This window comes from Cimex lectularius, unplaced genomic scaffold, assembly GCF_000648675.2.
Source record: "Cimex lectularius strain Harlan isolate CLEC.00 unplaced genomic scaffold, Clec_2.1 scaffold319, whole genome shotgun sequence".
NCBI lineage: Eukaryota > Metazoa > Arthropoda > Insecta > Hemiptera > Cimicidae > Cimex > Cimex lectularius.
Window position 1 is genome coordinate 326,799 of NW_019393047.1, and position 14,638 is coordinate 341,436.

At 32.3% G+C, this 14,638-nt stretch overlaps 1 protein-coding gene across 1 annotated transcript in view; it reads right to left on the minus strand.

The window, feature by feature from the left end:
- LOC106666531 overlaps positions 1–14,638 on the minus strand; it is a 67,754-nt gene that overhangs the window by 22,204 nt on the left and 30,912 nt on the right. The window contains exons 64-83 of the mRNA XM_014393807.2: positions 14,511–14,594; positions 14,280–14,336; positions 14,156–14,215; positions 14,010–14,084; positions 11,133–11,201; positions 10,998–11,060; positions 10,630–10,737; positions 8,958–9,089; positions 8,674–8,889; positions 8,495–8,614; positions 8,387–8,437; positions 8,221–8,313; positions 7,396–7,512; positions 6,833–6,940; positions 4,298–4,666; positions 4,096–4,212; positions 3,997–4,032; positions 3,835–3,939; positions 1,671–1,715; positions 47–124 (exon numbers count right to left, since the gene is read on the minus strand). Coding sequence (XP_014249293.2) covers positions 47–124; positions 1,671–1,715; positions 3,835–3,939; positions 3,997–4,032; positions 4,096–4,212; positions 4,298–4,666; positions 6,833–6,940; positions 7,396–7,512; positions 8,221–8,313; positions 8,387–8,437; positions 8,495–8,614; positions 8,674–8,889; positions 8,958–9,089; positions 10,630–10,737; positions 10,998–11,060; positions 11,133–11,201; positions 14,010–14,084; positions 14,156–14,215; positions 14,280–14,336; positions 14,511–14,594 — 2,103 coding nt within the window. The remainder of the gene's footprint in view (positions 1–46; positions 125–1,670; positions 1,716–3,834; positions 3,940–3,996; positions 4,033–4,095; positions 4,213–4,297; positions 4,667–6,832; positions 6,941–7,395; positions 7,513–8,220; positions 8,314–8,386; positions 8,438–8,494; positions 8,615–8,673; positions 8,890–8,957; positions 9,090–10,629; positions 10,738–10,997; positions 11,061–11,132; positions 11,202–14,009; positions 14,085–14,155; positions 14,216–14,279; positions 14,337–14,510; positions 14,595–14,638) is intronic.

A 14,638-nucleotide genomic window follows, 5' to 3' on the forward strand; every position in this document is an offset into this window, starting at 1 on the left:
ATTAAATGTTATTATGTCAGTTTAAAATATTAGATTTATTTTGTACCGGAGCTTCTGTGCTGGTCGAAACTAGTTTTTTTCCTTTGGACGTTAAAGACGGTTTCAATGTTCCAGAATATCGCAACTAAACAAACAAAATAATTGTAATTATTGATTGTTTATTTACTAGGTATTAACCTGAACGCTTACTAGAATATTTTTTTGGATATACATACATGGTAAATGTATATGTGTATGTGTATGTGTATGTGTATGTGTATGTGTATGTGTATGTGTATGTGTATGTGTATGTGTATGTGTATGTGTATGTGTATGTGTATGTGTTTATGTATGTGTATGTGTTTATGTATGTGTATGTGTATGTATGTGTATATGTATGTGTATGTGTAGCTTAAACGTTATATATATAAAGTTTAAGCTTTGCCAAAAATGATCCCATACAAACCCCAAGTTAATTTTGGCTAGGAATTGTTTGGTGGTAACAGACATAACTTTCTCATCAAGCTGGGAAATGACACTAATTTTGTTATTTTAAATGAGGATCCCATACTTTTTATCGTACAATTCGATTCCAGAGCTTATTTTATGCTACTTTTACTGGAATTCAAATTTTGATAAGATCGACCATTTCTGAGTTATGTCAGACTGAAGACGAGTGGGGGGTGGTATGCTTTTTTGTAACAACAAGATGGCCCCCCCTTTATTTCGAAAACGATTAACATTTGCAAAAATGGTTTATTTTTTTGACAATTTGTAAGACCATACAATCGTTTCACGATTTTGCACTGAACTTCTATACAGTATCTGCCTTGAAAAATTTCAAGGTGTGCATTCCTGAAGAGCTGTGAAATTCAGGTTATTTTTCCTGGTGAATGGCTGGGGCAGCTTCTTTTTTATCCTCTTGTTTGAAAGTGAATAGAGAAAACGTTTTAGTCGTTTTTAATGATTTTATAGGTGAATAGTTTACTAACTGTTTACAAGTTCTGAAAACTTATAGATCCTTGTAGTAGTCTTGTTTTGGTAGAGACAGCAGTAAGATTTAAGACTCAAGACAAAAAATAAAATAAATAAAAGTAAATCGCTTTCGCATTGATAGAAAATTGTCCAAGTGGTATGCCATCTACCCTCAGCCTTTTAATGATGTGGCACCATGTCAATAAAACATTTATAACAATTAGATAAAAATAATATCATGTTTAATAAAAAACTTCTATCAGAATAGGTTCTGATAGAACAAATGACCAATTCTACTTGTAGGATCATGTACAATTGAAAAAATTACTTCCAACTTTTTGTTGTTCCATAGACCTTAAACATTGCGCATATCTATTAAATTTTATTAAAACAAACTTATCATATTTGCATTCTTTTTAAACAACCTTTCTTTTTCCTTAAAACAACCGAGATCTCAGTTTTATATCACTCGTAAGTGTAAGTTTCAGCACGACAACTTTTTCCATTATTCACAGGGTTTTATATTTTATTATAATTAGTATTTCTTCTCCATAATATATTTTATATAATGTTTAGTATTTCCGAACCCAAATTTCGCGCAAATTGTCAGATAGATGTTTTCACCTTTCCACTCTTAGAGAGAAAATATCCTGGGAAGCGCTCAGGTTAACATCCTGATAAAAACATTGTGATAAAATAAATATTTTTTTACTTACGAAAGAAAGATAATTTTTTCTCATATAACCCGCTTTTGCATGATACTGAAAACCAATACAGCCGGTTTAATTAAATAGACAATAAATGACATCAATTAATGATATGTATGAAGACAATGGAAAAATAAGCCTTTTTCCGTTTTATTAATGATTTTTAAAAATAAAAGTTATTTAAATATTACAATTATTGTTAGATAGAAGTATTAGTAGTTTTGATTTAATTATTTCATTTTTAGTTGTTTTATAGATTAAGTTTATACTGGAAACGACTTTGTTTAGATAGGACGATTTCAAAAATTTAATAAAAAGGACAATCTTGCTAAAAATGTCCATCTCAGTTTGACCAGTTAAAGAAGGAATAAATAAAAATGAAAACTTAGCAGAATAGGAAAGAAATAGAATAAATTGTAAAGGTGTATAGGAGGAGCAAGCCTTCAAGGAGAGTACGTTTGCACTTGTTATATTTAAAACTTCCGACGTTTTTGTTTAAATAAGGTTTTTTTTAAAGTTTTCCACTTTCTAACAGATCATTTAGTAAATTTAATTAGCCACAACAAAAAAGAAACAACATTTTTATTCAACAGTATACCGATCGTTGTCAGTAAGATTTCGTGGTCCGATTGACCAAATAACTTCTCTCAATTAATTAATCTTTATATAAGGTATTGATTGAAATAAAAAAGGCAGTGTCACGAGCGGGATTCGAACCCACGACCCTCCGCTTAATCCGCCGCTGCTCTACTATTTGAGCTATCGTGACGTCGATCTACTCGGACACCTTCCCATGTTTTAGTGCAAAATAATGACTTTTAACCACTGCAACACTCTTGTAGTCAAAGTGGTTCTATGGATAAAACCAGTCAATCTAAAACATTTGGAGAACACCGAGAGAATATGTTCAGAAAAAGAACGACTATAAAAAAGAACATCAATATCACAGATAGGGTTAACACGGATATATATTCTGATAAGATATATTATAACGAAATTCAATATTTGACTTTGAGCGATTAAAGCTCATTACATTGCACTTTTAAACATTATTAATAAGTCTTTATCCGTAATGAAATAAAAAAGCTATTGTCACGAGCGGGATTCGAACCCACGACCTTCAGCTCAACACGCCGCTGCTCTAAACATTTAAGCTATCATGACTCGATTCACTCGGACACCAACTTCCCATCTCAACCCCACCTTTTGAATTTTCCCCCCTTTTTGTAATTTTTTCAAATTCAAAATTCGAAAGGTAGGTTGAGATGGGAAGTTGGAGTCGTGACACTGGCTTTTTTATTTCAATCAATACCTTATAATGTGCAAGAACGAAAGACGCATTTCATCAAATACCATACATTACAGCAAAACTGGGAAAGTTCTTTCCCTGGGATACTCAGCCCAACACAGTTTTACATACGCATACAACCTAAGAGAATTTATTGGGGCAGCACCAAGAATTTTTTAAAATTATATTACGGAATATCGTGCAAATAAAGATTCGAGCAAAAGGCTTGCAACTATGCAACTATCGGGTTGTCCGGAAAATAATGCAGGATTTTAAGTTTTCATTAAAAAAAATCTATATAAAATATTCTGTTTACGTTTACAGGATTACTCATTTGTATNTATTTTAATTAAATTTATAGAAAGAGGTGCGCATCCGTCGACCCATCGAAAAACCATGGTTTACAGGAACCCCTCAAGTAGGAACCTGAGCCTAGCCACTAATAAGCGTTTTTTGTTTTGTGTTTCTATTAATGAAAAACATTTAAGATTTTTAATTTGTACTTCTTGAATTGCAAAAGCACTTTTATGTAGGGTTAGGATGGATCGAAAGTTTGGTATGGAACGTTTGGAATTGGGGTGCGATTAGGTCAAGTGTTGTGTGGTTCCACGTCAGTCTGGTGTCTAGGTTAAGTCCTAAGTATCTGATTTGAACGGAAATCGATTGCTCAATGTTTTTGATGTACGGTTGAGAGCAAGGAAGTTTTTTCAATGTAATTTGTCATGCTCAAGACTATATTGGATATTGACGTTGCTTGAATAAAATAAGGATTAGAAGAGAAAATTTATCTGCATAGATGGTAGTGAGGTATGGTTATGTTTCAAAAAGTCAGCAGTATAAATGTTACACGCGATTTTTAAGTTTTAAATTTATAGTAATACTCACATTATTTGGTCCAGTTTTGGTGGTTGTTTTCTGTGTTTTTTTCTTTATAGAATTGCCCTTGTTTTGGTACAAGTATTTTTTCTTCGACGTCAAAGCGGATTGCGTCTAAAAAAATCATTTAATTGTATACAAAAAATTAAAAATATATGCTATAACACTGACCCCTTTTAAGTGTCCTCTACTCGCGTGGGTGAATTTCTGTTGACAAAACATACATAAAGTGTAACTTATGGTAGAAAAATATATGTTAAAATTACATACGTTTGTTGGTTTTTTAGTAGATTCTTTGGCTTTCTTTGTGACATGAAGTGGTAAAAGATTTTTCTTTGATTTTGTTAGCCTTTTAGTGCGTGGTTTTATTGTTGTTGTTTGAGTAGACTGCAATAACAATAACAAAATACAGTAATGAACCTTTGTTTGAATTTCTTGATTTGTCTAAATAATTAAATTTTCTATTATTTACCTTAGACGATTTAGTCGATCTCGATTTGAATGGTTTGGTTTTATTGACATGCTTTTTATTAAAATGGGGTTTTATTTTGTACGTTGCCATTTCCATAAATAACCACCGTTTTGTAGTCGTTTTTGGCGCATTTGTGGTTAGGACATTTTTCACAATTTTTCGGTTTCCCTTGAGTGCCTTTGTGGTTGATTTTTTATCATGTTTTCTTAACGATGTCTCTTGCGATGTTTTAGTGCTGGGAGATATGTTTTGAGATATTTTTTGCGTTATTTGCATAGTTGTTTTCAGAGATCCTTTCAGAGTTGTTTTCAGAGACGTTTTGGGATATGTTTTCGGAGACGTTTTCAGAGACGTTTTGGGCTTTATTATCTAAAATTCACGATAATGTTTATGAAATATACATATGGTGAAAATCAAAACTTAATGCAAAAAAGGTGATGTTTATTTCAATTGATAAAGAGAAAACCAATTTTTAAGTAGCAAATATTCAAATTTTATATATATTTTATGATGTTTTTGATAACATGCATTCCAAAATTGGCACTATTGGCAGGAATCAAGGCAAAAGGAAAAATAACATAATAACGTTTCTATAAGTTCAATCCAATTGGTTGGATTTTTAGTCATAACGCATGCGTTGTGATGAGAAATACTAGAACTATAAAATCGTTATGAACTAGCTTTAACAAAAATTTAAAGTCACTAGTTTCGTGGTCCGCTTGACCAATTAATATCTTACTTGATTAAGGTTTTCAGTTGAGATAAAAAAGTCAATGGCACGAGCGGGATTCGAACCCAAAAATGGAAAAAAAAGGAAAATTCAAAAGGTGTGGTTGAGATGGGAAGTTGGTGCCCGAGTGGATCGAAGTCACAATAGCTCAAGTGGTAGATCAGCGGCGTATTAGCCGAAGGTCGTGGGATCGAATTCCGCTCGTTACACTGGCTTTTTTACCTTAACTAATAACTTACAGAAAGATTAATTAATTGAAAGTAGTTATTTGGTTAATCGGACAACGAAATCTGGTGGATCTAATCCATATATTTTTGGTTGTATAAACCACTATTTCTTGGTTAAATGTAACATATGAATTTTATGAACTATTATGTGGTCTCGTTGCTATTTATCTATTGTCTATTTAGTCTATTCATTTATATGTTGCGTTAAAAGTAAACACTTTTTAGAGCATTTTATTATTACAGACATTTCTGTTTATTTTTATCCCATGCTATATTTATATGTATATATANTATACTTCATTTTAAACTTATTAAATTCACTAGTTTCGTGGTCCGCTTGACCAATTAATATCTTACAATTAATTAAGGTTTTCAGTTGATATAAAAACAGAGATAAATTTTGAAAAATAGCAAAAAGGAGGGGAAATTCAAAAGGTGTGGTTGAGATGGGAAGTTGGTGTCCGAGTGGATCGAGGTCACGATAGCTTAAGTGGTAGAGCAGCAGCGAATTGAGCCGAAGATCGTGGGTTCGATTCCCGCTCGTGCCATTGACTTTTTTATCTCAACTGAAAACCTTAATTAATTGTAACAAATTTAAAGCTTCTACACCCAGATTTAGTTTAATAAAATTCGATGGCTTAATTGTAAAGCTGTGCACTATGGTGAGTCAGTCTCACTGAAAGACGTTGTATCATATAATGTTAAAACAAAGAATGGATAACGTAAAGTAAGACTGTTAAGAGGAGCATCTGGAAGACCATACATCTGTCCTGAACCTTTTTCTGTGTTAACAAAAACAAATATGGAATCCTTCATCACATAAGGGGTCCAGAAAAAAAGGCAAAAGGAGAGGTGAATAAATTCAACAAGTGCTATTCAGTACGCTTATGTTAAAACTACCCTCACCAAGACTGGCAAACCCTCAGCTACAATTGGAAAGGGGTACCCAGTTGAAATTGCAAAAATTGCCATTCTTTAATAGGATTTTTTACTTTTGCTATCCAACGATGATCCCTTTTGTCCCTTTGGGAAGTATTTTATCAATTAAGGATTTTTTCCGTCGTTTTGGGTGTCAGTTTACATAAAAATGGGGTAAAAAAGCACTACCAATTTCATGCAAAATGGTTTAAACATTTGTCATAAACACCGAATTACGTACACAAGTCATGATCTCGGAGACAATGACGTCCGCTAATTGGGACAATATGTGCATTGGTCAAGACTTTTCCTGACTAGACAAAGATCCAAAACATTAGCTTATTAAAAGATACATAATAGTAATAGTTTTTTCTTTGGCTGAAAACCTCAAAATCACAATTGTAAAAGATCATTATTTGATGTGGAATCGTTTTGCGTGTTTCCTGATCTCACATTACAAAAGACACGAGTTTTTAAATTTTAGCAGAAATGTATGTTTTAGAAATGTATTTTATGTGCGCGAGTGTTGGTAAATAATAGATCAAAGTGGTAAATAGGTTGAATCCATTTGAAAATCTAAAAAGCGTCCGTATCCTCTGAGTTTTGATTTCTGACTGATAACCCATTAACAAGGGGTAAAATTAAAATAAAAACATATACCGATTTGGTCGTATTTTCCAGTGCACCCCGAGGGACGCGTTGAAGATCTTGATCTTCCATTACTCCCAGAGGATTGAGTACGCTTTGTATCGAGGTGTTTGGCGATTGCTGAAATCATTTAAAAAAGGAAATGAATTATTCCTTTAAATGACATTCATATGAACTTTATTTATCGCGGATTAGATCAAATGGCAAAAACGGTTTATATATCTATATAAATTTAACTTCACTTTAATTGAACTTACTAATTGTCAAAAGTCACTGATACACAAATTTTTTTTATCAAATTGGGTACGTTTTAAAGTAGATTTAAAGATTTCAAACATTATGTATTCGATTCGTTTGAAAATTATTTCAAATCTATTTGGTTTTGTTGTGTTTTAGGAGAGCCATTGCAAGTTTGCAATGGAAACTTTGCTGCTTCAAAAGCCTTGCTTCAATATTTTCTTTCAGAGTGGTTATTAAGCTGATACAAACTTTGGGGCTCCTAATATTTAAACGGGTAAATTTAAATCAAACTAAATCATGCATAATTAAACATTTACGAAACAACCAATACTTACAGTAGAAATTGGAAAATTGTACACTGTATTTGTGGAATTATGAACGTTGTGAAAACTTGAGGTTTCTCTTTTTTGTATTTCGGATGACTTAATTGTTTCTGTATCATTTTTCGTGTCCTGTAAAACAAAAAACACAACAGTGAAAACATTGGAGCGTTTAATTTTAACAAAGTTGAAAATCAGAAGTGGCAATGTGCAATCCTGATATCGACTTTATTTAATGAACACGAAATATCGTTATAAAATAATAATCCATTAGAGTTCGTAGTCCGATTGACCTTCTTCGGCTACTTCTTTCTTCTTTCAATTAATTAATCTTTTTACGTACGATATTGGTTGAAATGAAAAAGTTAATGTCATGAGCGGGATTCGAACCCATGACCTTCGGCTAAATACCCCGCTGCTCTACCACTTGAGCCAACGTTACTTCGATCGACGAAGGTCGTGGGTTTGAATCCCGCTCGAGACACTGACTTTTTTATTTCAACCAATACCTTACATAAAGATTAATTAACTAAAAAACGTTATTTGGTTAATCGGACCACGAACTAAGAAAATTGAAGTATATCTTAACTAAAGTTCACCATAATTTGTCGCCGAGAATCGAATCCTGATCATACGACATTTGAAAAATGGCAAAAAAGAGAGATAATTTGGAAGGTGGGTTGAGATGGGAAGCTGGTGTCCGAGTGGATCGAAGTCACGATAGCTCAAATGTTTAAAGAGCGGCGTGTTGAGCTGAAGGTCATGGGTTCGAATCCCGCTCGAGACACTGACTTTTTTATCTCAATCGAAACCTTAAAGTTTTATTTATTATTTACATACCAAAAATGAAGTGATCCATGTGGATGTTGATTGCTGTACTTGTTGATCCATTGTGGCTAACGGACTCAGAGTACTTGGAACTTCGGTTGTCACCTAAGAAATGATTTGGCTTAATGTACTTTATCGTAAACTTTTATAGGGTTTAACGACAATCGATGAAACTTACATTATCCAAACTCCTTTTCTTACGATGGATAGAGTGTGGTAGGTCAACATCCTAAGTTTAAAAAAAAAGTTAAAGGATATAAATTACAGTTTGAAAAGAATGTCTTACGTCATATTCATAGGAAGAAAGTGCCTTTTCGCATCTGACGTTATCGATTAAAGAAACCATCTGGTCGTCGTGGAATTTCGCGTCTTGGTTTAAAATACCCCGAAGAGATGAATGGAAAGTCTAAACGTTGAATTGATTAAAAAATTTTTTTGAAAAATTCAGACCGCGTTAAATATTACCTCGCCGTTGTTGAAACTAGAACACAGCATTTTTTCCCTGTCGCTCAATGGCATCGTTTTGGCTATAAGGCCCATGAGCTTTGCCACAAATATTTTATTATCCTTCTTCGGCTGTAGATCCGTCATCAACACCTCGTGTGTGTTGTAGCGCACCGTTGTGTGTCTCGGCCTGACGCTGATCGTCGGCTTAGGCGTTGTCGTCTTGGTAGTTTCGGTCTGCAATTTTAAATTTACAAAATGATCAGAGAAAGAAAAAAATGTTCGAGGAAAGGAATGAAGAGTACTACTGCAGTGGTTCGCGTGCTGTGGTGTCTCCTTAGAAGGTTTTCTTTAGGCGTGCTTTGGCTCTCTACGTAATCAAATCCGTCGATTGTCGGTCTGAAGTTATTCTTAAGCGGTTTGTTCATTAATGTACGCTATTAAAAAATACAATAAAAATTAATATTTAATCTTTTAATTACCAACACATCGTTCAAGCCAACACAAATGCCATTTAGCAGCATTAAACGGACATAGTACATTGGCAAAAAAAAATCCTTTTTGACTTAAAATATGTCAACTAAATAGTTGAAGTGCTTTTTTTTTTTTTTTTTTCTCCTGGCCTTACCGTAGGTATTAGCCATCAACCAGATAGTTTGTTGCTTATTTGAGCTGTACTTATTTTACATATATACATACGCGCGCGCGCACACACACACACACACACACACACACACACACACACACACACACACACACACACACACACATATATATATATATCTGTGTATCATAAATAATCTTTTGAAAACTGTATGACAATCGGTCCGAACATGAAATCCGTGAATTTATAGAAAAGGGACTTGTCAACTGGACTAGCGATGAAACGGTTCGTTACCAAATGACGTTGACGTCCAGTAGGATTTGCGCTCCAGGGAACAAGGCGGGCTAAGCCTTGGTCAACATTTGGCAACATCCCGCGATGGCAACCTACTTTCCTTTCCGAAAACCAGCCCATTTTGAGATCTTCTTTCCTGGATATTTGCATTCAAAGAGGTGATAATCTTCCTATCTCACATTAGATGCTTAAGATTGTTTATGTAATTTATACAGAGGTAATGAGAATTAGAGGGAGACCAAACACGCATGTAGATATGTGTATACAGGGTGAATTGCTACTCGTGCTACAAACTTCTCCAGTAGATTCTTCACCCTAAAATGAACAAAAAAGTTCATATTGTCCATGGTCCGATTCTCAACCATTTCAGAGTAATTTCGCTTTTTATCGATTTTGAAAGATATCACGTCCTGGCGTCGGAAAATCGTGATATCTTTTAATCTAAACATTTCTCTGAAAATCTAANCCTAAGTATCGGAAACGTAGACCTATAATAATTACCTGTTCGGGCGCAGTCAAAGCTCTCTTGCCATCTGTTCCTATTTTTAATTAAAAACTTATTATAAGCGTCATTTATAGGTAGCTTTATATCTAGTAAAGTGCCTTCAGTAGTGGCCCGCTTAGCTAGTGCATCAACTATTTTATTGGGTACCACCCCTGAATGACCCTTAACCCAGCATATTACAATTTCTTTATTCATATTTTTAAGGTCGACTAAACATTGGATAATATTGGCAAAAATGTATTCCGTCTTAGAATTCACATTAAAGTTCTGGATTTGATTAACATAACTTAGATTGTCTGTTCAGATGCATATTTTTTGTGAATCCACAGATTTACAATGCTCTAGTGCTCTGTGGAGAGCGACTCCTTCAGCAGTAGTTGAAGTGCTAAATGGAACAAGTAACGTAAAGTAAACCATCCGTACTTCGGAGTCTTCGTTACTTACGAAAAGCGTCTTGAACGTTTGTGAGTTTTATTAGTTAATCCAAATACGTAAAAAGTTTGTATTGTATTTTATCTACATTTAAAATATGAGTCCTTTTATTTAAGTCAAATAAAAAAAGTCAACTTTATACCTGGGATTTTAAATAAGATTGCTTCAAAATGGGCTCGCCAAATCCATGGCTTCTTTTGACCCTTCGTCTACCTTCAGTCTCTGGAAGATTGATCCGTAAATTATTCGACTGAAATCAAACGGTAACTGAAGTGTTAAATTTGCACAATGTACAATTGAAATGACTTAATTTCAACAAAATTCTGCGATGAAAATAATAAAAAAATTCATAAATTTAAATAATATCACAAATATTTGCATTCTTCAAATTTTAGATTTTATAATGACACATAAAATAGTTATAATATGTAGAATATAAAATAGCCAAAAACTATAATTATTGATTAAAAATGTTAAAAATTATACAATACATTGTTATATTATACTGACCTTATCAGTAGAATTTCTGTCGTTGTCGAGATCTTCGTTCAAATCTACCTTTTTATCGTTTATCTAAAGATAATTTGCTAACTGAATAAAATTGTTTAAAAATTTAATAAATAATAAGAAGTTAATCTGACTTACCGTAGAAAAATTGAAATTCACTTCCTTTCTTGTTGAACTAAGTTTATGGCTAATTGGGTAACTTTTGGTCTAGGAAGAATAAAAAGTTAAATTATATTTATTTATATGAAAATACTATATTACTATACCTTCAATGGCCATTCAAATATAAACAATATTTTTGTATATGTGCATTCAATAAAAAGTGACTGAATATATCTCATTTTTCCAAATAAATTACCTTTCTTCAAAGCAAATTTATCCAAACGAGTTGGGAGTTTTTGAATTACGTTAATTTAAAAATAGTCGGTCATCAGTTTTCAAAGGTTCAAACCCGTGAAATCGCGTCGCGAATGGTAGATGTTCGTAGGTCGTCCGGAATATTTTTTTCCGATTTTTGGTACGTTTGGATCCTGAATGGATTTCAGTATTATCATGGGGCAAAGTAACATTCAAAATTCGGCATATCTTGTTTACATAAACGGCCTTAAATTGCTCCAAAATATACAAAACTTGAAAAAAGCCTGGTCATGAAGAAAATCGAAAAGAAATAATAGTTTTAACGTCCCAATTGTGTTTTGCTTTATAAGTGAGGCTTTTTCTTTTTCCTTACCGAAATGGCTTCCCGTGAGATAGTGCCCCATAAAACCTATGTGCTGCCGATGTTTTCTGTTTCTCTTGACAGAGTCGTTATAGTTCTGTTCTGTTTGTTGCCCATATTCTTTAATCAATAGTTACATGTGATGACCGGCATATAATTTTACTCATATTCTGCCGGTTGAGAGAAACGATCACCTTAGTCTTCCGTTTTGAGAAGTTGATTTCTCATAGTACGCCTCGTACCTGGGTTTTTGTCCAGTGATTTGTGTTTCTCAAGCAATTTTCCAGCTCCAAATTTAGCACACTCCAGTGCGCCATGTTGAGGGTCCATCGGTTAAAGGGCTGCCCTTTTTTATCTAGTTGTACTTTCATTTCCCGGAACCCAGCTGAAAGTAACTTTGTTGTGTTTTCCTAAGCTAATTAGGCAATTTAGGCATTCCTACAATATTTTGGAGGTAAAATAATACGCATTTAATACCTTTATAGCATTTCTATCCAAAATTATGTAGATCCGTACACCTTTCGTTTTTGTATTTTCCAACTCCTGTTGGACACAACGATGTTGGATTGCAAAAATGAGATATTTTCAGTCAATTTTTTAATCAAATGTATAAATTAAAACAAAACCGTTCTCGTTTACATTTTGACCCTAGAATACAGGGTGTCTCCTGAATATATGTTAATTCTTCAAGAGTTTTCCTACACGTCAAATTGAACTAAAAATTTCCTATTTTAAAAAGACGTTGCTCCAAAGAGGTTTCCCTTTTCATTTTACTTCAACTTTATCCCATAAAGTCCTTTGTATCTTATTCTAATTCGGTAAAGTTAATTAGCTAGTTAATTCTACAGTAAATTTAAACAAACCAATTGAAAGAGCGTTGAAAACCCCGTGCGATTCATTTGTTTTATTATTGTAACCATCAATACAAAGTATAAAATCATAGAGTTTTACGAATTTCTGAAGTTCATCTCTAATGTTTAAGTAAAATGTGCTTGGTTTTGTAAATACTGAGAGACATAGCTTAATGAAAAGTTGCTACTACTAATGAACAGTAATTGCGTGTACTTAATTTTGCAAGAAAAAACAAAAAACTTAAAAAAAATTAAGTCGAATTTTCAAATTTTTCAGCTCCTTTGGTATGAATTCTTCAAAGTAGTGAACATTTTCAAAATTTCATTTGATTTTTAGAAAATTATTTTTTTTCTTATGCTTAATTTTGTACCAAAAAGTCTTTTTTGTTTCCTTTTTATTATATTCATCATTTTTGAATAGAAATTTCAAAATCTGTTTTTTTTTCTGAGGCATTCCTAATGGATTAATCAATTTTTTTGCAATTAAACGTTCTTTTTACATTAATATCATGTTTGAAAAAAATAAGGAAATTTATTAAAAGCTCATTAGTAGGGGCCAAATTTCTATAAGCCCCATCCATGACTGTCGGTAATGAAACAACCAAGAAAAATTTAGTTGAACCGTAGACAATAACTTTGAAAACTCATAAAAGGTTATCTCCTAAGTGCTTTTGTATTTTGTTTGTTTAAAATGAAAAAAATGATAAAATTTTCAATGACTTTAGCAATGGTGTAAACAAATTTACAATAGTATTAACACTTTGTGATATACGTTTGACTTTACGGTATAAAATTGTGAAAGGTTGATGGAACATGAAAAGTGTAATATCTGGAATGGAATTGAGAATCGAACATTGGAAAATTGGGACTTTTTAGTTCAATTTCATATGTAAAATAACCTCTTGGAGCATTGACGTCTGTTCCCGGAACACCCTGTATATTACGTTATAAACTAAATTTTATAATGGTAAAGTACTTTAGTATAATAATATTTCATTATCCTAATACGAATAACTACTAGATTGTTTCCAAGCTGCATGATTTGGAGCTAACTCTTCAAAAACTGTTAAACTTTAAAGATCAAACATCAATACAAACGTAATTTTTAATATAATTTGAGCATAAATGTATTAATAACACATAGCGTTTAGTCACAAATTATAATTCTGAAATGAAAATGACAATAATGTGCTATCATTTTATTTAATTCTTATTATTCATTTTCCACTTAAATAATGACATGTTTGCTAAATTGCTTGCTAAATCATTTTTTTAATATCCAAATTAAAGTTAAAATATAAAAATTTATGTTAAATTTTTATTTACTGATTTTATTGCTTAAATAATTAAATTACCATTAAAAATAAAATATAAAAACACTAATGAATTTGCTTTGGATTTAATATCCATTGAATAATGGTGAAAAATACTTGATTTGAAAAGTACCTTATTTACATTACCCGAGACGTTTTTTCTTGCAGTGTTAATCGCTCCGTAATGCTTTCTTTGGGTTCCACGGCTCTAAAAGTTTTCAAAAAAAATCGTCATAAACTTTCGTTAAGTTTTACCGTCTGGATAGAGAAACTAGATACCTTACTCGTATTCCTGTGTTTTAGGTGTACTTTATTGATTTGCCTGTTCGTAGTGCTGTTCTGTTTGTTTTGAAATAATAAAATAAATTGATTGATTCTGATAAAGACTAGTATGTGGATTTACCTTGATAATCGACGGTTCTGTACTGTTTTCGACGTTTAGTGAAATTAAACTTTCAATCTATAAAAAACATTAAGCACAATCACAAAACTTAACAAAATATTTTCTTTTTGTAGAAAATTTCTTTAAACTACAAAAGTACCATAAAAATGAAATGTTACATTTATTTATTACCCATTTTTAATATGTTGGACAATTTTTATTTATCTTTGTCAGATTAAAAAATATATGTACCTTTGTATTTCCCTCCGAGGTCTTATTTATAACTTCATGTTGATTACGAGTGATATTAGAAGACTTAACGTGTTTGATCAGTCTCTATAAATATTACAAATAATATTTCTAATAATAGATATATATTT